The following is a 24350-nucleotide window of genomic DNA, read 5'->3' as shown; positions in this document are numbered from 1 at the left end:
CACGCCCCCCTGAACCGAGCCACGCCCCTCTGAACCGAGCCACGCCCCCTGAACCCCATAAGCCCCGCCCCCATGAGGCTGGCCCCGCCCTCATGGCGCCGCGCGGGTCCCGGTAGCGGCGCGGCCATGGCGGGAGCGGGAGCAGCAGCGGCGGTGGCGGCGCACAGCGTGCGGGTGCTGCGGGAGCTGAACCGGCAGCGCGCCGCGGGGCAGTTCTGCGACGCCACGCTGGGGGTGGGCGGCCGCCAGTTCCGCGCGCACTGGCCGGTGCTCGCCAGCTGCTCGCGCTTCTTCCGCGGCGTGGGGAGCGGTGGCGGAGGACCGGGGACGGGGGGTGTGGGGAGCCCGGTGCCGCTGCCCGAGGGCCTGGCGGACACGTTCCAGCTGCTGCTCGATTTCTTCTACACCGGCCGCCTGGCGCTCACGGCGCACAACCGCGCCCGCCTGCTGGCGGCGGCCGAGCAGCTGGGCGTGCCCGACGCCGTGGCTCTGTGCCGGGCCTTCCGCCCCGCCGCCGCCCGCCACCGGCCCCGCCGCGCCCCCAACGCCCCCCCCCAGCCGCCAGCGGAGCCCCCCGAGCCCGGCGGGGGGGCGGCCGCGGAAAGCGCCGTGCCCTCCGGTGCCCCCCCTGCTGCCCCTTCCGCCCCCGCTGTCCCCCCTCCGGTGGTGGCGGCGGCGGGGGGCGGCGGGGAGGCGCCCCCCGGGGGCAGGAAGGCGGCGCGGGGCAGGAAGAAGCCCCCCGAGGGGGCGGTGGGGAGCGGGAAGGGCTCGGCGGCAGCGGCGGAGTGCCCCACGTGCCACAAAACCTTCCTGAGCAAATACTACCTGAAGGTGCACAACAGGTGACCCGCACGGCTCTGCTTCATAACGCGGATGGGGCTGGGGGGGGGGGTACCGGGGGGGTACCGGGGGGATACCGGGGGGGCACCGGCACTGCCCGGCCCGTGGGCATCGCCCCGGGGTGCGCTGAGCTCGATGCGGGATGGGGAGACCCGGCTGACCCCCGAGGTCTCAGCTTTAGGGGTCCCCACGCACCCCCCAGCCTTGCAGAGGCAGCGGGCTGTGCGTGTCCTGCAGACACGGGTGGGACTCGAGTCTGAAATGCTGCAGGGAAAACCCCCACGGCTGCCCCAGGCCCCTCCTGCCCAGGGTTTGGTCCTGCACAGCTCGGAAAACAAGGGGTGAAGGTGCTCAGGAGCCCTCCCCGGGGACCCAAGGGCTGCGGGTGGGTGGTGGTGAAGGCACAGAGCTGCCAGCTCCTGTGGCTTCGGGATGGAGCCCGTCCATCAGCCGTCAGCTCCTGGGCCTCCAGAGTTAGCATGAGTTTGGGGGAATCAATGCGGGCTGTGCATGCAACAAGCAGGGTGCTGGGCAGAGAGCGCTCGGGCGTGCTGGTGCTTCTGGGTGCTGCAGGATCAGCAGAAGGGGTGACAGGAGGCTTTCCGAGGGTGCTCTCCAGCCCCTGGAGATGGCTGTGGCGGTGCTGGCGCTGCGGGAGGCTGTAAGAGCTTCGTTCAGCCCTCCCCGTGCACAAGATGCTTCTGAGCAAGCAGAGCTTCTCAAGGAGCTGCTTCAGACACTGAAACAGGCAGCTGGTGGGGCCAGCAGCAGTGGCAACAAGTGCATTTCTTGCCAATCTCCTTGCTGAGCACAAACGCCGGAGCCCCCAGACCCGCATGCGTAGCTGGATCTTGTGCAGCCACTTCCTAACCCGGGCCAGGGCAGCAGAGCTGTGCTGTCAGGCCGGCAGTAACGGGGGCTCTCTGCTTGTGTGTCCCCAGGAAGCACACCGGAGAGAAGCCCTTTGAGTGCTCCAAGTGTGGGAAATGTTATTTTAGAAAAGAAAATCTCCTGGAGCACGAAGCCAGAAACTGCATGAACCGATCCGAGCAGGTATGGATGGCCCTGAGTCGCGCCGGTCGCTTGGAGGGCGGGCGGTGGCAGAAGCAGAATTTGTCCAGCTGCAGCCCAAATCACTCAGCTGCTGAACAAAACCTGATCCTGCTGCTGCTGTGCTGTCCCCAGAGCATCACGAAAGCCCACTCTGGGTGAGGGCGGCAGCAGCTTCTGTTCGTGGTACGCTGGTTCCCCATAGCCTGGTATTTTAGTGGCTTTTGCATTTTTTTTCAAGCATATGGGAATAGTCTTTGCACTGGAGAAAGTCTGTGTTCCCGTGGGGCAGGTTAACCGAGGCCCAGCGCCGCGATGGCAGCCGTGGGTCTGAGTGGCTGTGCTGGCTGCTGGCTTTGTGTCTGCCTCAGCCTCATTCTTTCCTGGCCTGTGCAGAAGCTGATGCTTTCCCTGTCCCTTGCAGGTTTTCACGTGCTCGGTCTGCCAAGAGGTATTCAAGAGGCGGATGGAGCTGCGGCTGCACATGGTGTCGCACACCGGGGAGATGCCCTATAAGGTCAGCAGCGCCTGCCTCTGGCATTCCTTTGAGTGGCTGCTGCAGCCTGGTGCTGTGGGGAGCCGGAGCAGGATGCCTTTCTATTCTGGGCAGCCTGGCCCTGCCGGCAGGTGCTGCACTGGGGGCTGTGGCTGTGCACGGGGATGGTTTTTCTCCCCAGCGCCTGCCTTTCCCCTCGTCCCTGAGCTGATCGCCGGGTCCCTTCCCTGTCGGCTGTCAGTCGGCTCCAGCAGCAGCAGGGCTGTTCCCCTCTCTGAGCTGCTACAGGCTCTTGGGGCGTGCTGGAGCCAAGCAGCTTCTCCTGCGGCCCCACTCCTTAGGTTTCTGCCACCTTACCCGCAGATCCGTGTGCTGCACCACCACCCATCACGCCACAGTCACCGCTCAGGAGGTGTCTGGAAGCTAACTCTGCTCTTGCCCTGCAGTGCTCCTCCTGTGCGCAGCAGTTCATGCAGAAGAAGGACCTGCAGAGCCACATGATAAAGCTGCACGGCGCCCCGAAGCCCCACGCGGTAAGGGGAGCGACCTGGCACACGGCGGTGCTCCTTGGTGCCTCCTCTGCAGGAGGAGTGCTGTAGGGGTTGTGAGGGAATCCCCCGGCACTCGGGCCCAGGTTAGAGAACGGTGCCCATTGTGTGCTCCGGCTCTGCTGAGAGAGGCAGGGAGTTATGAAGTGGAAATGGTTTTTGTTCTTCTTTTTTTTTTGGGATGGGGCCGGATAAAGGAGCAACCCTCGTGGCTCTCTGGCTGACAGACCCAAGTACTGACGGGTGTTTCAGTTCAGGCAGGCTGTCTCATCCCATTCGGCATCTCAGAGCTGGGGCTGCTGCACCAGCCGGCTGCAGGGAGGGTCCCGATGCAGGGGATGAGTCGTGCACGGCCCGCGTGGTGCTGCGAGGGGCGCGAGGCTGGTCGGGGTGCAGGGCTGTGAGCTGCGTGTGGGCGAGCTGCCTAACCCTGCGCTCTCCTGTGGACTTGCAGTGTTCGACTTGCTCCAAGTGCTTTCTGTCTCGGACAGAGCTGCGTTTGCACGAGGCGTTCAAGCACCGGGGAGAGAAGCTGTTTGTCTGCGAGGAGTGCGGACACAGAGCCTCAAGTCGCAACGGCTTGCAGATGCACATCAAGGCCAAGCACAGGTATGATGCGACCCGTTCCTTCCTGTGTGCCACCTGCCCCAAGCCCCAGCTGAGTGGGTGCTGGGGAGCTCCCGCAGCGCCTGCAAGGTGCGTTGGTGCTTGCCACCCTCCAGCTTTCCTGGAGGCAAGAAATTTGGTAAGGGACCAACCTTTAGTCCTGCTTTCTTCCAAAAGAAGTCCATACTGTCTGCACTTCCTCCGAGTGTGTGACTGTAGTAATTAAGAGGTGATGACCGAAGCTCATCAGCTGCCCTGCTGCCTGGCTTGTTCCTGTTCTCAGAAGGACGAGCACGCATCGGCAGCTGCGCTCCACACTTGCCCTTGGTGTTGTTCCCTGGGCTGGTTCTGATGCCTGAGGAGCAGGAGGCACCAGCTCGGCGCTTCAGGAGCCTGTGCTTGCAGGAGAGAATTTGTGGGCCTCCAAAATAGTTTAGTTTGAGATGGGCTGAGGTAGGATTCAATTACAGTGCTTTGAGGTGACAGCTAGCTTCAGGGACCAAAGGCCGGGGTCAAGGTGACCGTTCTCCAGCTGGGGCCTGCCTTGGGGGGGCTCAGCTGCGTGTCCCCTCTCGCAGGAACGAGCGCCCCTACGTTTGTGAGTTCTGCCATCACGCCTTCACGCAGAAAGCCAACCTCAACATGCACCTGCGCACGCACACCGGCGAGAAGCCCTTCCAGTGCCACCTCTGCGGCAAGACCTTCAGGACACAAGGTACCCGCTGGGCACCGCGGCCCTGCCGCCCCAGCCCTACCTCACAGCAGCCGCCTCGGGGTTTGCAGTGCTGAGCACCACGCTCCTGCAGGTATCTGGGACTTCTGGAAGCAGCTGTGCTGAGAAACCTCTGCTTCCCCTCCAGAACAAAGCGTGCTCTCACGCGCATGGGATAATGCTTCAGGAAGGAGCATTCCCTGTATTTTCCCTACTCCCACAGCACAAAGAGGGGAGGACAGTGGTGAATTTCCCACAGTAATGGTTAGCTTAGACTAGCAAACTGCTGCTTACGCCCCTTTTAAGCATTCATAACTAGCCTGGCACAGAGCATACGTGGTCTCACCACAGCGTAGCCTGCGCCTGTGCCCGGACGGGGACACCCAGTGGACTGCTGACCTCCAGCTCTCTCTTCCCCTGCTCACGGCAGCGAGCCTGGACAAGCACAACCGGACCCACACAGGGGAGCGCCCCTTTAGCTGTGAGTTCTGCGACCAGAGGTTCACGGAGAAGGGGCCCCTCCTGAGGCACATCGCCAGCCGCCACCAGGAGGGGAGGCCCCACTTCTGCCAGATCTGTGGGAAAACCTTCAAAGGTACCTCGTGCTTCCAGCTGTGCCTTGGCACGTCTGGCACGGGCCACGCTCTTCCCGTGCCTCGAGGCGGCACTGCCGTGCGGCGCTGCTGCAGCGGTGCTTCACACCCTGTGCCTGCAGCTGCTCTGCTGGCACGTGCTGCCGGCAGGGCCGCCCTGAGCTGCTGCCTCCTTCTCTTCCCAGCGGTTGAGCAGCTGCGTGTCCACGTCCGCAGGCACAAGGGAGTGAGGAAGTTCGAGTGCACCGAGTGCGGCTACAAGTTCACGCGGCAGGTGGGACACGGCCTGGTTCTGGGGACATCTGTGACGCGCTGTGTGCCTGATCGGGGCACGGACATCAGGGGTTGCTCCCCTGCAGTGACACAAGCAGGTTCCCACTTTGTAGTGAGGCTTTTTCGGGAAGCGTGCACCCCAGCCTGAGGGAGAGCCGAGTGCTTGGGGCTTCAGGCAGTGCTGGCAGCACAGGAGGGTGCGGTGCTTGAGCAAGGGCAGGCCCAGGGGGCAGGACGGTTTTGCTGTGCCCCTTGTCCCCTGAGAAACACAGCACCCTGCGGGTGAGCTGGCCCTCAGCAGCTCCGTCCTTTCTGTTCCACAGGCTCACTTGAGGCGCCACATGGAAATTCACGACCGCGTGGAGAACTACAACCCCCGGCAGAGGAAGCTGCGAAATCTGATCATCGAGGACGAGAAGGCCGTGGTGGTGGCCCTGCAGCCGCCCCAGGAGCTGGAGGTGGGCTCAGCCGAGGTCATCGTGGAGTCCCTGGCCCACGGCTCCCTGCCCGAGGAGATCCCTGTGCAGAGACTCTGTTCCAACGAGAACTTCCCTGCGGCAGACGTGATAGAGCAGTCGCTGATAATAACAGCAGCAATTCCTGATGGCTGTGAAACGTAGGGCAGCTGCACGCAGCCTTCCTACCAAACCCAAGAAAGCGTTAGGCTGGGGTGACGCTCTGCTACGCTTGTTCTTCTCAGCCTCCAGGGGCTTGAAGTCGTATGCCCAGCCTCTCTCCCTCCTCCTGTTTAAAGATCCTACCCCCGGGTTGCAGGGAAAGTTCCTAATGAAGCGATAATCGGGTATCAAACTAGGAAATATGAAGCTACTCAGAATGACTACTTAAATGTACATACATTGTATGGGATGGGATGTGATTGACAACTCCGTATGTGTAGTACTGTGAATTGCTTTTTAATGAGCTCTCATTCGTGACCAGAAGGGATAGCTGCCTCACCTCCCGTTTCTACAGTGCTAGCTCTTACCTTGCTCCATTAGTTCTACGTTTGAGTCTGAATGCTCATGATTAAAGTTTACCTTCCGGAAGAGTGTCTGACTGCCCCTTTCCTTAAATGTGTGCTGGAAGGACCGTGTCCTCAATTAAATTTGTGCCTTATTTCCACTCGGTTCTGTCAAGCTTCTGCTACTTATTACCGTTACTTTACTACATTAAAGGCGTGGTGTGGCCTTGTATCTTCTCACCATTGAACTAATTTAGCTGCTACTGAGCTTGAAACAGAAGGATTAGCTCAAGGAAGTGGGTGATTCTCTAAGCTCCTGCTTTTAGATGTGGGGATTTATACTTGTAAGTAATAATTTTCTGAAATAACTTAATCCAGGGTTGCTGTCACATTGAAAACCATTTCCCCAGCATTCCTGCAGGGTGGCAGTGGAATATTACACCTGAAACCGAGCACACATCAGGATTCACGTCCCACCCACCCTCAGTCCCCTTCCCCTTTTCTACTCACCAAGCAGGCAGCTCTCCCATTTAAATGCACCTCAGGCCTAGGATGAGAAACATCTCAGCAAAAACTTGTTCTAGTAATCTTTCTCTTGAAAAACACAGAGATTTATGTAACGTTTTATTTAACTTGACTGTTGCAAGTAAATTTAAAACAAATTATGAGAATAAAAATACATTATCTGTAAATGTAAAATGCCTTTGTTTCAAAGGATGGTATTTAAACAGTACTCAAAGATTTGGACGCAATGGATTTTACAAAAAAATAAATACAAATCCATACTCGTTTAGCTGGTTCAGGAATTTCAGGGTGGCAGGTCCAGCAGTGAGCACTACGGTATGAGATATAGTGTACGTACTAGTTAGAGTTCAGCATAAATACTTCAGTCTGCAACACAAGTTCGGCCGTACAGCGCGTGCAGGCAGCTCGGGGTCTTCACCCTTGCGCAGGTCTCTCGAGTGTCGCCACGTCGCAGCCGCTGCTCTTTGTCCCCACACACCAAGTGCCGTGCAGCCAGGTGGCTCGGTGTGCAGGCTCAGCACAGCAGGACACGGTGATTCTTCCAGAAATGGGTGAGTGGGCCCTGAGCTGCTGGCTGTGTGTCCCGCTGGCCGGCTCCTCCACCCAACGGGGACCACCCCAGCACAGCCCTCGCCCCGGCCCCACTGTGCCACGAGGAGGAAAGCTCCAGCAGCTGCTCCTGCACCAGCACTTCCCTGCGCCTAAAGACAAAAGCAGCAAGGAGAGCCCGCTGTGCCCAGGGGACCCCTGCTGCTCCCACCTCGCCATGGATCCTCTGCTGCAGGCAGCAGTTTCAAGGCACTGTCAAAGTTTCAGACTTTGAGCAAAGCCCAAGCTTCATAAACAGCTTCCTCAAGTTTCACAGCTAAGTAGCTTAGCATAAAATAGTATTCAAGGCAAAACAGATTTTTAAAGCTGTGAACGTGTTGATTTTAGAGAGATAGTGTTCTGATGCACTCAACGGCAAGCCAGAAGGCATGCAAGCCAAGTCGACGGGCTTTCCGCTTTCTTTTTTTTTTTTTTTTTGTTTCCTATTGGTTAAAAACCAAAGGCAGAAAAAAGAGCAAATCTAGCCACCATTTCAGCCACTATTACACTACAGTTTTCTGGAAGCAGTGCCCATTTTCAGATGGGCCATACTGCAATCCTGTTTTCTTTTTTCAAGAAACATTCCACAAGTAAACTGCAAGCAGCTTCTCTTCAGCTGAAGGTATATTGAGGAAATACAGTTCACGCTACCTAGGCCACTTGAGCAAGTATAAAGGCAAATCTTACACGTGCCACACACACACACAAAGAAAACCCTAAAATAACTAACTTTCACTCCACAACACTCTTGCTAACTCCTACACCTTGGCCAAATGACCTCAGCAGCATTTTCCAATTACTCAGATTCCAAGAGCTTCTGCAAAGTGAAGATGAGACAGGCACGAGAACTCTCCGAGGGTTCAGCAGGTTGCCTCACACCAGCTGATGCATTTCTGCACCACGGTGTCTAAACACCACCAGCTTTTCTTCTACAGGTCTGTGGCAAATCTTTTATGGAAGTTGTGCTTACCTTTCCAGGCAATCTTTTTTTTTTTTTTCTTCCTTTTAAAATAGCAGAATTCCAACCCAGCTCCTTTACAGCAGTGAAGGAATAAGAACTTGCCCTCGATACACAGGGCCTACCTGCCCGACACAGCACGTGCTGATAGCCTGGCATAGAAGACTTGACAGTAAATTCTGTTTTTCACAGAACAAGCCACACAGAACAAGCCACACAGACATCTTCTGCTATGTTCAGCCCCATGTTGAACAACCCCATAGGAACAAATTCTGTCAAAATAGTAAAGGAGAAGGAAGGCTCCTTCCTGAGGGCCTCTGGCACGAGTCATGAGCCCTAGAAGCCGCTTCACAAGCCAGCTGAGGGGGATTCACTTTTCCTTTTTTCTTTAAAGAACAGTGCAGTTTGGGTGACCAGAAATGAAGGCACCCTAATTGTAACAATACCATTAAAAGATAAATAAAGGTGTTCTGAGGGGAAAAAAAAAAAAAAAAAAAGAAAAAAGTGTTCTTCTAGGAAGGACAGGAAAAGAAACACCTGCAGAAGCTTCAATGACAAGACTTAAAAACAACACAACAACACAATACACAAAGAACCAAGTTCAGACAACAGGCCAGGCAAAGCTTCGTGCCCCAAACTCTCTAAGATCCCTGCTCTACAGACACGTTCCTTCCGAGGGCATGGACAGGAGCCAAGGGCTGTGGTGACACGATGGGATGGGCTACGCTCTCGCAGTAACCTCATTCAGGAAGGTCTCTTCCCCTTGAACAGATGTGCGAGTGGCCTGCCTCCCTCTGAAGCACACAGCAGGGGCAGGCTGCAGACCACAGTCCTACCACACAGACCCCCTCCTGCCACAGCAGGCTCAGGCTGTCAGGGGGTCGGTCCTGCCCATTTCCTTCCGTTCCTTTTTTTCTCTCCATAGGAAGAAACTGAAGAAAGGACTTTGGTGACAAACAAAGTGTTATGGGGTGAAGGAGCTCAAAGTGAAAGGCATCTGACCAAAAGCTGTAAGTCGTGATGCTGCAGTGATGGATAACACAATTGTTTTCTTCAGAGTTTGCCTCTCAGGTCTTCTCTGTGAGCAGTGCTGCGCCTTCTGCCTCCACAGAGAAGGACTGAGGACCGCTGCGCCTGGAGGCCTCGTGTTCTGCCAGCTAGGTTTCTACAACAGCATTTCAAACATTCAGAATTTTTACTCCCTCTACTGATCAGTATATGTGTTTGTTTCCAAGCACCAATTTGCCTCTGTCTTCTCTCAAAGCAACACTGGTTCGGGACAACGAACTCACATTGAGCCAGGGACAGCGCACTCCCCTGCTAACGAAGCTCGTTAAGGTTCTGGTTGTGGAGGTCCTGGCGCTGCCTGTTCAAGTTGATGGTGTTGTCCAGCGTGATGCTGTCATCCTCCTGCGTGGTCTCCGGCATGAACTGTCGGAATATGCTGACGCTGCCGTGCCAGAAGATGGGCTCAGGGAGCCTGCCCACCACGCTCCACGTTCGCGTTTCGGGGTCGTACGCTTCCAGGACGTCCGAGAGCTCAAAGGTGTTATCGTAGCCACCGGAGACGTAGAGCTTCCCACCCAGCACGGCCACGCTGCCCCCAACGTGAACCTACGATTGAAGCATGAAGAGGCATCGCAATTAGGAGGGGGGTTTTGCCCAAGGAGGCAGACGTCTTCCTACTGCAAAGTTAGAGGGGGCACGGTGCTCACCAGCTGCTGCCTTCCCCCCACGTCAGCACGGCCACGTGGTGCTGAACTGGCACCGACAGCCAGCGTGAACTTCCCTCCCAGGTAACCCGTACGTTTACATGCACTCCGTGCTCAGCGAGTTACAACCTAGCTGGAATCCTGCTTCCCAAAGTAAATCGAGCCATTTAACACTGAAAGGCATCCAGTAGGTTGGTGAGCAACTTACCTGGAGCATGGCAGGGATTTTATCCCATTCATTCTTCACTGGATTGTAAACATCCACTTCAGCTGAGTCATCTCTGCAGAAGATAACACAAAATTACTCTTCCGTGTTCTCAAAACCTTCTCCTTGTGAAGCCCCGAGTTCAACAGCCCTCGTATGAAGGCTCTGGGCTCAGTGCACAGCCCAGCCTCCAGTATGGGCTTCTTAGGTCCCAGCAGTGATGCTCAACCCCAGGGAACACCCAGAGCTCTGTGCTGCACCTCTGTAGATGCAACATGCAATGCCAGGTGTCACCCATGTACACATGAGGGCTTCTCTAGTGCTCAGTGCTAGCGACCTACACCCAAAGAGCCTCACTGCCACTTCTGCACTTCTCCACAGGCAAAGCCACACTTCGTACACTTCCTGGTGTCCACTGAGGTCTAGGACACTACCTGTGAGGTACAGCAGACAATTTGGAGACAATCCTGAGGGCTTTCCCAAACTTGGTCTGTTTGTGAGTTTGCATCTATGGTGGATGTGTTCACAGACCGGCTTTTTGCCAGCCTCTTTGAGAGGCTTTGGCACCAAGTGCTTAAGAGTCTGGAAGAAAAACCAGCGCCGCGCTGGAGACTTAAACCTCTATGCAGTTAAAGTAACGGGATCCCTACTGCCTGAGGATTTTTTTTTGCTAACACCAAATTTAGACAGGCCAGAGAACTGTAACAGAAGAGCTTACGGGGCAGCATAATCCCCCAAGGCTTCTTTTACCCGCTCACCACTGCAAGATTCAAGCACGACAGCAACAGGTGAGGGCTGTTTGTAACACAGAAACGCACACTGCTGGCACCAGAATGCAAAGAGGACAAGGTCAGGGTGGCCAGAGAAGTGCTGTCAGTCAGTCCAAGACAGTCCTGCTGCAGATGGATTTGAAAGGCTTCAAAGTAGAAAATTCCACTTTATTCTTCAACTGCTGATCAAGCTGAGTTTCCATTCCCATTGGTTTTGCCTCTTTGTCTGTGATAACTTCATACGCTGTCGTTTGTTGCCCAAGTGACAGACATCCCTATGGATTTCTGACATCAATCTGACTGGGAGAGGGAGTGAAAATAAACGAGAAATCTCACCTACAACATCGGCACCCAGTTAGCAAAACAGTGCCTCTAGAAACCCACCTGCTGGCCCCACGGTGAAGCCGAGCTGTGTGCTGTGGGACTTGCTGGTTATGTTCTGAACAAATACTCCTAAGGCTCCTCTAGGACACACGTTTTAAAACCCGATTTTTGGTTTGAGTTGCTTTTGCAGCAACTCAGCTCAGAGACCTACTTGTAACTGAGCGGGTGCTCACCCGAGTGAAACACCTTTAGCACGGGCAGCTGTAAACAAGCACGTCAAGTCCCGAGGACACTGTCCTGAAAACCTTCCTCAAAACTGGTCAGAACTACGAGCTGGTACCTACAGGCACAGCTGATAACTGCAGGTGTCTGAGCACCAGCCCACCTTGCAACACATGAAACAGGGGGAGAAAACCTTGACCCAGGGAGTTTCCTCATTAACTCCTGCTGATGCTTAAGTGATCAGAAATCCTGAAGCTTCAATCGCCTTGACAGTATTTGCTGGAAACCAACTCAAACTACTGCCTGCAAACAAGTGCCTGGAACCAAGGCATTCGGCTGAGCGAGAACAAAGCCGAGCAGAACAAACAAAGGGGCTTCGGTAGAACCTGCTGCTTTATGCAGGACCAAGAGGGGACTGAAAAAAGCAGAGAAGCGTCTGGAGGCCATCACAGAAGTCAATGTTTGCTCAAAGTCAACACAACAGGATGAAATACTTCGGCACCAGCATGCCTTCTAGTTTATTTTTACTGAAGTGGATAACCGATGTGTTTGCTCCACTAGAATGGCTTCAGATGGGTAATTAAGTCCCAGGTTTGGGCAGGCGTTTAAAAATAGTGACCAATCATTTCATCTTCAGTCCTCCTATCTTTGCTGAGACAGAGGATGCACTCTGCTGTGCTACAGTTTAACGTTTTCTTGGTGCTTACTCACTTATTTATAGCAACGAGGGGGACTGAACCAGAAGCCAAGAAAACTGAGAAGTCTATTCCAAGCACAACTGCCGACATCAGCCGGATTTGTAGCTCTATTTCCCAACTCTTGGGTTTAAATTCAGATATTTGTACGGGATTTCAGGCATAGATCTCTGAGGTTCAGCTCTAGCAGAACTAAAATAAGGAAGCGTGGCAGTTTGCGGAGCAGGGGAAGCCCTGCCTTGCTTTCCTGACTCACTAATCTCATGTGACCACCTGTGAAATCCAGACACTTTCCCCGGGGAAACCCCTGCTTACCTAGTGCAGAAGCAGGGCCAGAAGGGACGCGACGGCCGCCGCTGCTCACCTTATGAAGTACATGAGCCCGTTGAGAGTCACCGTCTTCGGCGCGAAGGACCACGGAGGCAGGTGGCCGCAGTTGACAAGGGACCAGAGGTCGCTGTCGGGGTCGTAGCACTGCATAACCATGGACTCCTTGCCCGAGAGCGAGCCGATGGCGAAAAGCTTGCCGCGGCACGAGGTGGTGGAGCAGTTGTCCATGGGGTAGAGCATGGGCTGCAGGGCCTCCCAGCTATCCACCGCGTGGTCGTAGCGCTCCGTGCTGTCGGAGGCGATGACGTACAGCAGCCCGTCCAGCACCGTGGAGCTGTGGTACTCCCTGGCTTTCAGCATCGGGGACACCTCCGTCCACTCGTTCACGCTGGAGTTGTACCTCCAGACGCAGTCGTACAGCCTTGAGCCATCCGACCCCCCTGCAGCACAGCACACGACATTTCAAGAGGCATTTCACAAAACACAGTCCTTGGAGGGGAGGCGCTGCAAGGTGCTGGAGGAGAGGGCTCGACTCGGGACCCAGTTCTTTTTATGCCTTCTGGCTACACCTGTCTAATACCCACCTGCACTTTTCTGCGTCCCAGAGCCACACGTTATGAAAACATCTCTGTACTTAGGGGACCACAGTAGTTTGCACCGAGAGGATTTTAACAAACTTTTGGACTATTTCTCTCCCAGCTAGCCAAGAATTTCTCCTGAGTATTCAGCAATGACTTGAACAAGCATCCTCCCTCGTTCCAAATAATCATTTTCTTTCCCGTTTTGCAATCCCTGCTCTGCTGTTCTCCAGAAGCTACTGTGACATAGCAGAGATTCGCATTCAGCAGTGCCCAGCTGCCAAGGCACTGTTCCCGTCAGCAGCACAGAAGTCTTCCAGCCTTCCCGAGCGGCTGAGCAATGACACTGACACTACACAGAACCACCTCCAGCACCAGCGACCTCGCTGAAGCGCGGGGCTCTCGGCAGACAGCACCCCCAGAGCTGCCTGTACCTGCTCAGAAAGGTTTCCGTGGGACACAGAGGTGTTAACACAAACTGACTGGGTGTTAGTCTTTCCTTTTCGCAGCTCTGCCTTAAAATCTGACCTCGTTCCCTGCTAACAGCTAGAGAACGAACAGTTTTCTGTTCACCTCCGTCTAACCTGCGCTTCCAATCTTTAACAGCACAACGTGCAGTCGGTGCAGGCTGTTCTGCAGCACCTGAGCTCCCAGGTGTTTGTTCTACATCACTGCGACCACCACAGGACTGCCACCGGCTAAGGGATATAGCTCAAAGAAAGTCTCTCTGCGTGCAGATTAACAACCAATTCACACTCCCGTGTCACCTCTACGGAAGTAATTACAGCCCCAGCAGACCGTCAGGAGCCAGCACGTATGCAGGGGGAGACACCGTGACGCACACACGCTGCCTGCCACTCCTCAGTGCCTCAGCTGCGCCGAAGCCCAGGGCACCCGGGGCTTTCTGACGTGACGCTGCCTCGAGCACGTGCTTGGCTTGTGATTCACAGGCTCTGAACCCAAACACTTGCTTGGCAGCCAGAAATTCAAACCCCCTCTCAAGTCACTCCTGTTGTCCAGAGCAAGCAGTTAGAAAGTTTCTCCAGCTCAAGTCCTGGGAGTTCTGTCTGCGTGCTCAGAAGTATTAGTCACACCAAAATACCTCCCAGATTGAGATCAGCTGCTAAATCCCCATCCAGGAGCCTCTGAACTCCTGGAGTCTTCAGGCTGCAGCCACACTGTGCCTGAGCAGCGTTTCAGCTGCGGTTGCTCTTTTCCTACGAGCCTCCTGCCTGCACAGACGTTAGCGACCCAGAGCAAAGGCTGGGACAGAACCGAGCAGGCTGCTCTGCACCACGTGCACCTCCTGCCCTGGGCTGCACTCAGCGTCAGGCGACGAGCCCTGCTGTTTTTCCACCTCCAGGAGCAGGCGAGCTCCTGACAAGAGGAATGAGAGCAGCGCAGGAGGCAGGCAGGGAGCAGGCTGTGCTGAGCGATGTTTGCTTCATTCCCTGGAAAGGCCCTCGCGGTGCTCTGGGGAGGACCTGGGACGCTTTGGCCCGTGCCCCACCCGCCAGCAGCACCCAGTGCCCTGGCGCACCGCAGCCCGGTGACTTACCGGTGACATAGATGTCATTGCCCAGCGCGGCGACGCTGTAACCCCCGCCCAGGTGCTCGGGGAACTCGGCCAGGTAGCGCCAGTGGCCGGTGCGTGGGTTGTAGCAGTCGACGGTGACGAGCTCGTCGCAGTCGCGGTCGCAGCCGCCGACGAGGACGAGGATCTCGGCGAGGCCGGTGGAGGGCCGGGGCCGCATGCGGGCGCAGGGCCCGCGGTCGTGGCGGTCGAGGCGGGCGGCCTGGAAGTCGCGGGCCTCGCGGAGGAGGCGCAGGCAGGGCGGGCAGCGGGCCACCAGCGGCTCGCCCTCCACGTGGGCCAGCAGGTAGAAGCGGCGCACGAAGGGCAGGCGGACGTGCGCCAGGAGCTGGGGCAGCAGCGGGGCGCGGGCGGCGGGATCGGCACGCACCCAGCGCAGCGCCAGCTGGAAGGCGGCCTCCTCCTTGGGGATGCAGAGCCCGTCGTCGCGCAGGTAGGACAGCAGGCGGGGCAGCGGGAGCCGCTCCAGCTGGGCGCCCAGCTCGCTCACGTGCCGCAGGACGAAGCGGTGCGCGGCGGCCGCCAGCGCGGGGCAGGCGAAGGCCTCGGCGAAGTCCTGCATGTCCAGCGCGTTGGCGGGCTCCAGCTGGCGAGCCAGCCAGGCCCCGCACGCCTCCTTGACGGCGGGGAACTGCAGCAGGTCGGCGGCACGCAGGAGACGCTCGGCGATGTCGGGGCCCAACCCGCCCACGCGGCCGGTGTAGGCGAAGTCGAGGAGCCTCGCCAGGCACTCGGGCTCCACGCCGTGCAGCCGCACGCGCTCGGCCCGCGCCTCCCGCAGCGCCCCGCCGAACATGGCGCGGAAATAGCCGGAGGCGGCGGCCAGCACGGCGCGGTGAGCCCCGAATTCCCGGCCGCCCGCCACCACCGTGACGTCCAGGAGGCTCCGCTCCGCTCGCAGCGCGCTCAGCCCCCGCAGCAGGGACACCGCATGGGCTGGCTCCCCGGTCGCTGCCGCCGCTGCTGCCGCTGCCGCCGTCCCGCCGCTGCCCGTGCTCGCTGCCATGCCCTGCCCGGAGGAGGAGGAGGAGGAGGAGGACGCGCTGTGCCACAGCCGGTGCGGAGCCCCTGGGTCAATCCTGAGAGCAGCTGTCGGGAGGAGAAAAAAACAACACAGGGGGGTTAGTGCGGGGAGAAACGTCCTGCGGCCGGGACACGGGACGGGCTCAGCCCCGGCAGCCGCTGTCCTTCCCCTCGGCGGGCAGCAGCGGTTGCATAACGCCCTGCAGCTGCCAGCAGCCGCTGCGCTGGGGCGAGTCACGGCGTGAGGAAGCCCGTGCTCGGGTTTCCCGGGGTTGAAGCAGCCCCGCAGCACCGGGACCGCTCCGTGAAGCCCCCGGGCACCCCGACCTCGGTCTGAGCCCCCCGGGGAACCCCCCGGCACCGCGCCCTGAGCCCGTCCCGCCGGGCTCCCCGTCCCCGCCAGCAACGAGCCAGCTGCCGGTTCCCCCCCGGTTCCCCCCCGGTTCCCCCCGGCCGCTCCACACCCGGCTGAGGGGAGCGGGCCCCCCAGGCCCCCCGGTGAGGGCGGTGCCGGTGGTCCCGGTGCCGCGGGACTCACGGGGTCGCGCCGCTCCCGACGGCTGCCGGCGGGGGGCGGGGGGGGGGGCGGCCCCGGGGCCCTGAGGCGGCGGCCACGGCCCCGCCCGCGCTGGGAGGCGCTCGGAGGGCCCCGGGCAGGGCCCCCCCCGCCCCCCCCTCGTCCCCTCCCGTCCCCCCCCCGCCCCGCCCCGTCCTCCCCCACCCCCAATTCCCGTCACGGAGCCCCCCCCCCCTCCCCTCCCTTCCCCTCCCCCCCCCGCCGCCCGCGCTCACCTCGCGCCGCCCCCGCGGCCCCGACCTCTCCCGGCACCCCCCGCGCGCCGCCCCCCCCCTCCCAGCTCCCAGCACCCCCCGCGCGGCTCAACCCTCCTTCCCCCCCCCCCCCTACACCGCGCCCGCCCATCCTGCCTACATCTCCCAGCATCCCCCCCGCGCCGCCGCACTACATTTCCCAGCACTCCCCGCGCGCTGCCGGACTACTGCTCCCGGCAGCCCCCGCGCCGGCGGCCGCCCCTTCGCCGCCTCCCGCCGGTACCGAGCGGTTCGCGGGGCTCGGCGCTGCCCCCCCCCCCCCCCCCCCCTCACAACCCCCCCCCCCTCACGGCCCCGTCGCCGCCGCCACCCGCCCCGCGGGGCCATGGACTCGGACTCGTGCGCCTCGCCGTTCGCCCCGGAGGTGAGCCGTGCCCGGGGGGGGGCCGCCTCACCGCCGCCTCACCGCCCCCCCCCTCTCTCCGCCGCCCGTTCGCCGCCGGTGTCCGTTCACCGCCGCCGGGCCGGGGCCATTTTGTGGCGCTGGGGTGCGGAGCCGCGGCCCGGCCGGGCGGCGGGGAGCGGCGGAGGGTGGCGGAGATGTCCGTCCCCCCCCCCCCTTGTCCCGCCGTGGCGGCCGGTACCGGGCCCGGGCAGCGGGGCTGGGGGGGTCCCGGAGGGTCCCGGGGGTCCCGGGGGGCGGCGGGGCTCGGGGGCTGCCGCGGGGGGTGGGGGCGGGGCGCGGCGGGGAGCGGCGGCGGCGGGCGGGGCACGGAGGAGGGGGGAGGGGGGGGGGGGCACCGGAGAGGGGGGGGGGGAGGGAGGGGAGCGGGCACCGGAATGGGGGAGGTGGAGGGGGGGTGGGGGGGGGGGAGCGGGCACCGGGAGAAGTTGGGGGGGGGCGGCCCCCGGGGAGCGGCAGCGGGGGGAGGAGGGGAGGGAAGGGGAGGGGAGAGGGGAGGGGGCGGGTTCCGGCAGCGGGGGAGGGGAGGGAGGGGAGGGGAGGGGGCGCTCGGTTCCGGGAGCTGGGGGGGGGCCGGATCCGGGCAGCGGCAACCGGGAGGGGGCCGGGGGGGCCCCGCCGCTGCCCCGTGCCCCCCCCCCCCCGCCGGTACCGTGCCGTGCCCGCCCCGTGGTGGAGGCGCCGCCGCTGACCCCTCCCTGTCCTATTCCCCCCCCCCCCCACCCCCTTCCAGGATTTCTCCCCCGCGTCCCGGCGGCACCGCACCGTGGAGGACTTCAACAAGTTCTGCACCTTCGTCCTGGCCTACGCCGGCTACATCCCGTACCCGCAGGAGGTGAGGGGCAGCCCCGATACCGGTACCGGCCGTGCCACGCTGCTCCCGGGGCTTTACCGGGGCCTTACCGGGGTCCCCCGGAGCCCCCACGGCAGCGCTGGGTGCGGGGAGCGGGAGCACAGGGCAGGGTGAGCGGAGCGCCGCGGCGTGGAGGGCGCGGTATGGGAGCGCCCAGTGCTGCAGCACCGCACGTGCGCCGCCTCCGAGGCAGTGCCGGGATCTGATTTCTGCTGTTCTCTAGGAAACGCCGCTGAGGAACAGCCCCAGCCCTCCCAACAGCACCGGAGGCACGATCGACAGCGATAGCTGGGATCCCCGCTTCAACGACGCCCCCTCTTCGGTTTCCCTTCCTGCCAAGAACAGAAAGAACTTCAGTCAGCTGAAGCGAGCTAAACCCTATGGCTCCCTCTTCCAGCGGGCAAAGCCCGGCAGCTTCCTGCCGGAGCGAAAGCAAGTGGATAAGATCAGGAAGAAGAAAAAGCTGAAGAGGAGGGAAATGGAGGTGTCTGCGGAGGAAGACTACGAGGAGAAGCTGCTGGAGCTGGAGGCAGAGGACTCTTTTGTAGAGACGCCGATGAGCCCCTCCTCTGAGGGCGACCCTCAGTCTGTGACTGAGCACAGCTCGGTGTGGGACTCTGACACGCCGTCCAATGTCTCCTACCCTGCCGTGACAGCTGAGCAGACGGTGGAGATACAGAGCGTGGGCAAGAGAACGGTCATTCGCCAGGGCAAGCAAGTCGTCTTTCGGGATGAGGACGGCACTGGTGATGATGAGGACATCATGGTGGATTCAGGTAGGTGGCCTGGCTGTCGGGAGGTGGTGTGGGAGGTGGTGGGCCGGGTGCAAGCATTGGTGCTACTGCCAGTGTAGCATGAGCACAATACAAAGGTGCGTTGGCTGTGCCGAGTTAATTAGCAGTTTTGTTGGGAAGAAAGTGAGGGGGGTGAGGTTGACAACTTTTGTGACTATCGAAGCAACAAGTTCTGCTCTCCTGGATTACAGCCACTTTCGTACTCTTCCTGAGCAGGAGTTTGCAGAGACTAGTGTCTCATCGATTGGAAAGTCAGCAAAGTGCCTGTCTTTGAAAGCCAGGCAGTTCCTTTGGATTGGAAGCAAAATAATTCCCGGTGTAGCTGAAGGGCAGTAGAAATCTGTCAGGAGTCAGAGACATAACTCGCTGCTTTTCGTTTCAGATGATGACTCGTGGGACCTCGTCACCTGCTTCTGCATGAAACCTTTTGCCGGGCGGCCGATGATCGAGTGTAACGAGTGCCACACCTGGATCCACCTCTCCTGCGCCAAGATCCGCAAGTCGAACGTCCCAGAGGTGTACATATGCCAGAAGTGCCGGGACTCCAAGTTTGACATTCGCCGCTCGAACCGCTCCCGGACGGGCTCGCGCAGGCGCTTTCTGGACTAGGCAAGGGACGCGCGCTGGCGCGCTGCGTGGGCGGGCAGGCGAGCCGTGCAAAGCACAGGCGCCGGCCGGGAGCTGGGGAGAGCTCCCCCGAACTGCTGCTGCTGCTCGGGCCGAGGGGCCGCCCAGCCTGCCTGCAGCACCGGGGCTGGGGTCTCCCAGAGCTGTGGACGGCCGGGGCTGGAGGAAGCAGCCTGGTCAGAACTGCTGCTAAGTACTGAGGAGCTCAAGGGACAGCTGGAGCTCCCTGGGTTCGGCGGGGTTTTGTCCAGTTACAGCTATGGGTTGGATGATGTTTTGGGAATGTATAATACCTTTGCCACGTATTTTTTCTCATCCCATTGGGAAACTGCAAAACTTCTCTGTGCTAGGAAACTCATCCTCTGAAGAGGGAGGAGGAGGAAGAGGGAATCTGTGTGAAGAGTCTGAAAAGTAAATGGCCACGTGTTCTGATTTTAATGTAACGTTATACCTGCCCGTTTGTCCTTCTGTATCGATCTCAGATATTCTCAGGCTCCGGAGGAGTGAGTGAATGCATACCGGCCTCTGTGATCTGCCTGCTCTTCCGTGGGCCCGGGCAGGAGGCGAGTTCTGTGATTTGGCATTGGTTGAGTAAGGATGGGACTTCCTCCTGCTCTGAGGGCCTGGTGCGCTTCAAGGAAGAGAACAGTCCTCCTGCTGGGTGGGCAGTGCTGGAAAACAGTTGACATCAGATTTCCTAGAAGTCTCTTCTTAACAGTGATTTTTTGTGACTTTGTTTTGCATGATTGGCTCAAATGTGTGTGTGGGGGGGATACCATTTGCTCTGTTTCCCGGCCCTTTGTTAAACTCTAAGGTGCTGTTTCAAGAAGACAATGACTCTCCCTTTTTTCAGCCCAGAATTAAAGCATGGACTGTAAAAGGGGCTGTAGTAAACTTAGAACCTGGCCAGTCTGGTTTGGGATTAGATCATTTCCATCTGAGCACTACAGACAAGTTGACTTTGTTTTCACAGTTTGTTTTTTGAGACTGGATGTATAACCAGAAAACCAAAATCTTTAACCTATTGGTTGCAAATTACACAGATAAGAGCAAATGCAGGCTATGCAGCTAGCAAGGTGAAGCGCAGTGAAGAAGATCCATCTGCTTCTGGGAAGGACAAGAGAGCAGAGGCCCCACCAATGCTGCGGTCCCTTGGCAGGCCTTCCTGGGGCCTCAGCCCGTGGAAGGTCTCTTCAGAAACGTGACAGGGAGCCCAGGCTTGTTTGCAAGGCCACCAAGATCGAGGTGTTGTCCCTCAGTGACCAAACAGAGCAAGCTGTATGTATTGCACAAATTGAGTTTGTTTTTGAGGTGTTTCTCTTGAGTTATGCCTGATGAGCACGTTCTCTGTCCTGCTGGGACCATGAGGCGAGGGGAGTCAGTGACTGCAGCTTCAGCGAGGTCAGCGCTGACAGGAGCGTGTCTGCTGGTCCTGCAGACACAGCTGGTCAGAGACTGCCTCACACGAGTACTGGCTGACCAGGAGACACGTTCTTCATCAAAATCCTGTCCCACCATGCTGTAACAGCCGACTCTAGGTTCTGAAAACCAGCTCCAGCTTCTGTCAATCCAAGACCCTGACTGTGGTTTGCTGCCTTCCAGAAGCTAAATGGAACCACCAAGGAGTTTGCCAAAGATTTGCCCCCTGCGGCTGCCCGACTGCTCCTTACAGCCAGAAAAATAACCAAAGTTCTCAAATGCTGCCATTTCACTCTGCGAACAGAAAGGCTTTGGAAGATCCTGGTTGCAAGCTCTGTGAGGGTTGGACCTGCTCTGAGTATTGGCATTTTTGTGTTTACAGCGTGTCTGCAATTCAGCTGGACCTCCGTGGAATGTGTTCCTAAAATTTTTATGGGAGAAATGTTAAATGGCCAAGTGAACCTGCCTCTTTTTTTTTTTTTTTTTTTACAGAGGTTCGATACTAATCAATGTGACTGACTCTTGTTCTGTTACCTTTTCAGATTTATCCCAGTAGATGGTGTCTGACAAGTCCAGCACGTTATAATATCAGCAGAGAGAAAAACGTAACATCTCCATTCTTTTAGTTCATCACTTTCAGCCATGTATAATTATAGTTTAATTCAGAACTTTATTTTTTCATTAAAACTGTTTTAATGAACCATGCTTTTTTTTAAAATGTGGAACAAATGAACAATGTCTCTGTTTTATTCTGGATTCAAGAGTCTGCTAGTATGACTTACTAGTGTGCAAAACATTTGTGCTGGGGGGCAGCAAGACTCAACCAGAAGCCCTTTTCCCTAAACGATACGCACGCAGGGAAGGATGGGAGTACCCCAAGCAGATCTCCCCCTCGTGTCCTGACAGGGGCCTGCTCTCCCTGCCTTTGTAGCAGTGTCCCTCCTGATTCTGCTCTGGGCAAGGTAAATTGTGGTGGAGCCCAGGGCAGGGACAAGCCCCTGGGGCGGCTGGGCTTGTGTCGGGAGGGGTAAGAGGCGGCTGCTGCAGGAACCCAGAGGGGCTGGGGTCTGCCAAAAGGGATGAAGGCTGGGCCAGCCCGGGGGGAGAGGGCTCAGGGAACCAGCCCCTGGGCTGCGCTGCCCCTGCCTCATAAAAAGTCACCTGCTCGACCACCCCAAACCCTTGTTAAACCCTCGGGGAAATCCTTCCCTCCTCCTCCTCCATCCCTAGAGCAGCCTGGCAGCAGGGCAGCTCGGCCTCCACAGGTGAGTGCTGAGAGCAGGAGGTGTGAGGAGCAGAGGCACCAAGGAACCAAAACTGCCAAAGTGCTGCTTGTGCCTTGCTGCTGCTCCCCAGCTCCTGTACCAGCCACAACCTCGACATGCTGCTCAGCCAGCCACACTCCAAGCAGCCTCTCTTAACAGCTTGGCAAAGTTAAGATTACTCAAGTCCTAAGTTGAGTAAATGGCACTCAATCATATTAAAAGCTGAGCCCTAGCTCCTTATAGCTTCTATTTTAATTCTGTTTGTAACTTTGAGTTGTACAGAGCAGTGAACAGAAGTCCCAGAGGAGGGTGAAGCTGGAAAATGGCAGTTTCTCACAGCACATACAGGGTGGGTGAAAGCAGCATTTTCTCATGTGGGGCTATTCTCACAATCTCTGAAACGGATCACTGACTGATAGAAAATAAAGAAGAGAGGAGGTGGGCTGGGGTAAGTAAGTACTCAGCAGGAGACCAACCCGAGACTTGGGGCTAATGGGGGAGACAGGCAGGAAGCAGACTCCACCGTGTGGACACAATCCAGCAATGCTTGTCACACACTGCAAGGAAGCAAAAATGGAGTTAATGCATCAACTGTTGTGGAGAAGACCCTGCTGAAGGAGCAAGCCTTGTGCCTCGCAGATGTGAAAAGCCACTTGTAGTAATTGCAAGGAAGGGAAAACAAGTCTTTATCTCTGGAGGGATGACCTTGCAGGAAAAATACAATCCGTGTATTATTTCCATGCATTTTTTTTTTTTACTATGTTTAGCAAAGGAACAGGGGCAAGGCCCGTGTCAGTAATTTTATTTTAATGAGTTGCAAATTCAAGTGATCAAAGGTAAAATTCACCTGTTCCTTGTGTGAACTACTCAACAATTAAGCAGAGATAATTCTGAGATGCTGGGGGACGATATAATAGAGTGGGAACGCAGGAGAAAATTTTCTTTGCTAAGAACAAATTGCCACGAAGAAAGCACGTGCTCGAATCCAAGCCGTGGCCAGGTGGCTGAGCTGTCCTCAGGTACCACTGCATTGATTGACGTACATGGGAGGAGGCTGATAAGGTTTTTCCAATGTAACGGGTACCTGAAGTTCTCATTCCTTGCAGTCCTTCACTGGCTGAATCGTACTGAGACAGCAGGAGCACAGGGTTGTCAAAGATGCGAGCATGTACGGAAGACAACAAGAAGTAAATCCTAAACCTGTATCTTCGCCTCAGGAATTTCTAGCTTGAAGGCTTGTGCAGAAAAGACCAGCACACGTTCCTGGATCCTCATTAAGGTATTTTAAGCATCTGCTAGCTCAGTTAGAGGAAGAGGTGTCACCACACATTTTAAAGTTTACACCTAGAGCTGCTACCCTGTTACACATTTTAACTGCTGGAGCAGAAGGATGTGCTTCTACCTCTCAGAAACGGTATTTTTAAAAGTAGTAATACCATGGACCATCTTGAAGCATCAAAGCATTTTTTTAAATTGTATTGCTATAGATCTACATTTTACAATAGATAATGTCTCTTGAATGGTAACAGGAACTGCCTTTCAGGAACTTGTCAGAAGTATTGTTTTATTGTGCAAACTTGTCACAGAAGCTCTTCAGTGTCATTTGCTCTGCTAGCTATAGGAGTATGCTATTTTTTTGTAATTAGTGAATACGTTGTCACTGTTTTGCACTTGCTTATGCAAAACTCTTAATTTTCATTACTCCCACTGGGAGCATTTTGCTGCATCCTAGTCAACACAAAATGAGTATCTCTCTTGACCATATATGTCAGGCAGTGACAAGACATGAAAAAGGAAATTCTGGTGGCAAGTCCCGTTCAGTTCAGCTAGCTACAGATACGATCAATCAAAAGAGGTCAAGAAGCAGGATATGACATGGGGTGCAGTAACATTTATACAACTTGCAACCCTTGATTTTCAGAGAGTTTATTTTCAATACTGTCCTAAAGATGCAAAGGGAACGGTGGCTAGTTTTCATCTGAATATAATTTATTTCATATTTTACATTTAATATCAGATCAACAGAACATTGATCATAATGAAATAAAAACCTACAGCAGGAGCTGGTCACAACTGAAGAGTTTTGTTTTGTTTTTATTTAAAAAAGTGAACAACGCTTAATTGTATGAACTTGTTTGGGAGTGGGGGCATCTCTTGCAGACCAGCTCAAGTAAGCCTGTTTTTGGAAATCTAATTCTCTTGTTACAGTTCCTTGCAGCAGGGCATTTAAGATCAGGACTTGAGCGAAGAGAACCATGGTCGAAAAGAAAAAGGGACCAGGCTGCCATTTCTGTTTGCTGTGTCACTAGGACAGGACTGCTGCTAAACCATCAGCATGGCTTCCATGCAAGACCAATGCAGCCAATTTATGTCACAACTGATGCTTTTTTAGAAGAAAACTGAACATTTTCAGCTCTTTACCCCATTTGGCTTCTCTCCTCACTTTGGTCTGGTTTACTTCTGTAAGTTACATTCCTCTTTTTCCTATAAATAAATTACATGAATTGTCCTTCTCCCCAGTTTGCTTTCCTACTTCCCTGAAAACCTTGACAGGA

At 56.9% G+C, this 24350-nt stretch overlaps 3 protein-coding genes across 8 annotated transcripts; 2 read left to right on the top strand and 1 right to left on the bottom strand.

Annotated features, from left to right (window-relative positions):
* Positions 1-109: 109 nt before the first annotated feature.
* On the top strand, positions 110-6309 carry ZBTB48 (zinc finger and BTB domain containing 48). Of its 4 annotated transcripts, none has more exons than XM_084300278.1 (9): positions 110-842; positions 1782-1893; positions 2315-2407; positions 2833-2919; positions 3426-3543; positions 4119-4255; positions 4604-4847; positions 5031-5119; positions 5442-6309. In XM_084300278.1, exons 1-9 carry the CDS (start codon positions 127-129, stop codon positions 5736-5738), a joined length of 1893 nt encoding a protein of 630 aa, XP_084156404.1. In that variant the 5' UTR covers positions 110-126; the 3' UTR covers positions 5739-6309. The 4 variants fall into 4 exon arrangements, with proteins under 4 accessions (XP_084156404.1, XP_084156406.1, XP_084156403.1 ...); XM_084300280.1 differs by having other exon boundaries at positions 3389-3543; positions 4683-4847; XM_084300277.1 differs by having other exon boundaries at positions 1743-1893.
* A 377-nt stretch (positions 6310-6686) lies between these two features.
* On the bottom strand, positions 6687-16421 carry KLHL21 (kelch like family member 21). Of its 3 annotated transcripts, none has more exons than XM_084300283.1 (5): positions 16396-16421; positions 14545-15669; positions 12443-12848; positions 10071-10143; positions 6687-9764 (listed from the first exon to the last, which is right to left on the bottom strand). In XM_084300283.1, exons 2-5 carry the CDS (start codon positions 15584-15586, stop codon positions 9471-9473), a joined length of 1815 nt encoding a protein of 604 aa, XP_084156409.1. In that variant the 5' UTR covers positions 15587-15669; positions 16396-16421; the 3' UTR covers positions 6687-9470. The 3 variants fall into 3 exon arrangements, with proteins under 3 accessions (XP_084156409.1, XP_084156407.1, XP_084156408.1); XM_084300281.1 differs by lacking the exon at positions 16396-16421 and adding an exon at positions 16142-16264; XM_084300282.1 differs by lacking the exon at positions 16396-16421 and adding an exon at positions 16068-16185.
* A 318-nt stretch (positions 16422-16739) lies between these two features.
* Positions 16740-21253, top strand: PHF13 (PHD finger protein 13). Its single transcript, XM_084300285.1, has 4 exons — positions 16740-16798; positions 17571-17672; positions 17914-18466; positions 18867-21253. Exons 1-4 carry the CDS (start codon positions 16760-16762, stop codon positions 19091-19093), a joined length of 921 nt encoding a protein of 306 aa, XP_084156411.1. The 5' UTR covers positions 16740-16759; the 3' UTR covers positions 19094-21253.
* The last annotated feature ends 3097 nt before the right edge of the window (positions 21254-24350 follow it).

This window comes from Netta rufina (genome assembly GCF_964035555.1).
Source record: "Netta rufina genome assembly, chromosome: 22".
NCBI lineage: Eukaryota > Metazoa > Chordata > Aves > Anseriformes > Anatidae > Netta > Netta rufina.
The sequence above is the reverse complement of the archived record's forward strand: the minus strand, read 5'-3'. Positions and strand labels throughout refer to the sequence as shown.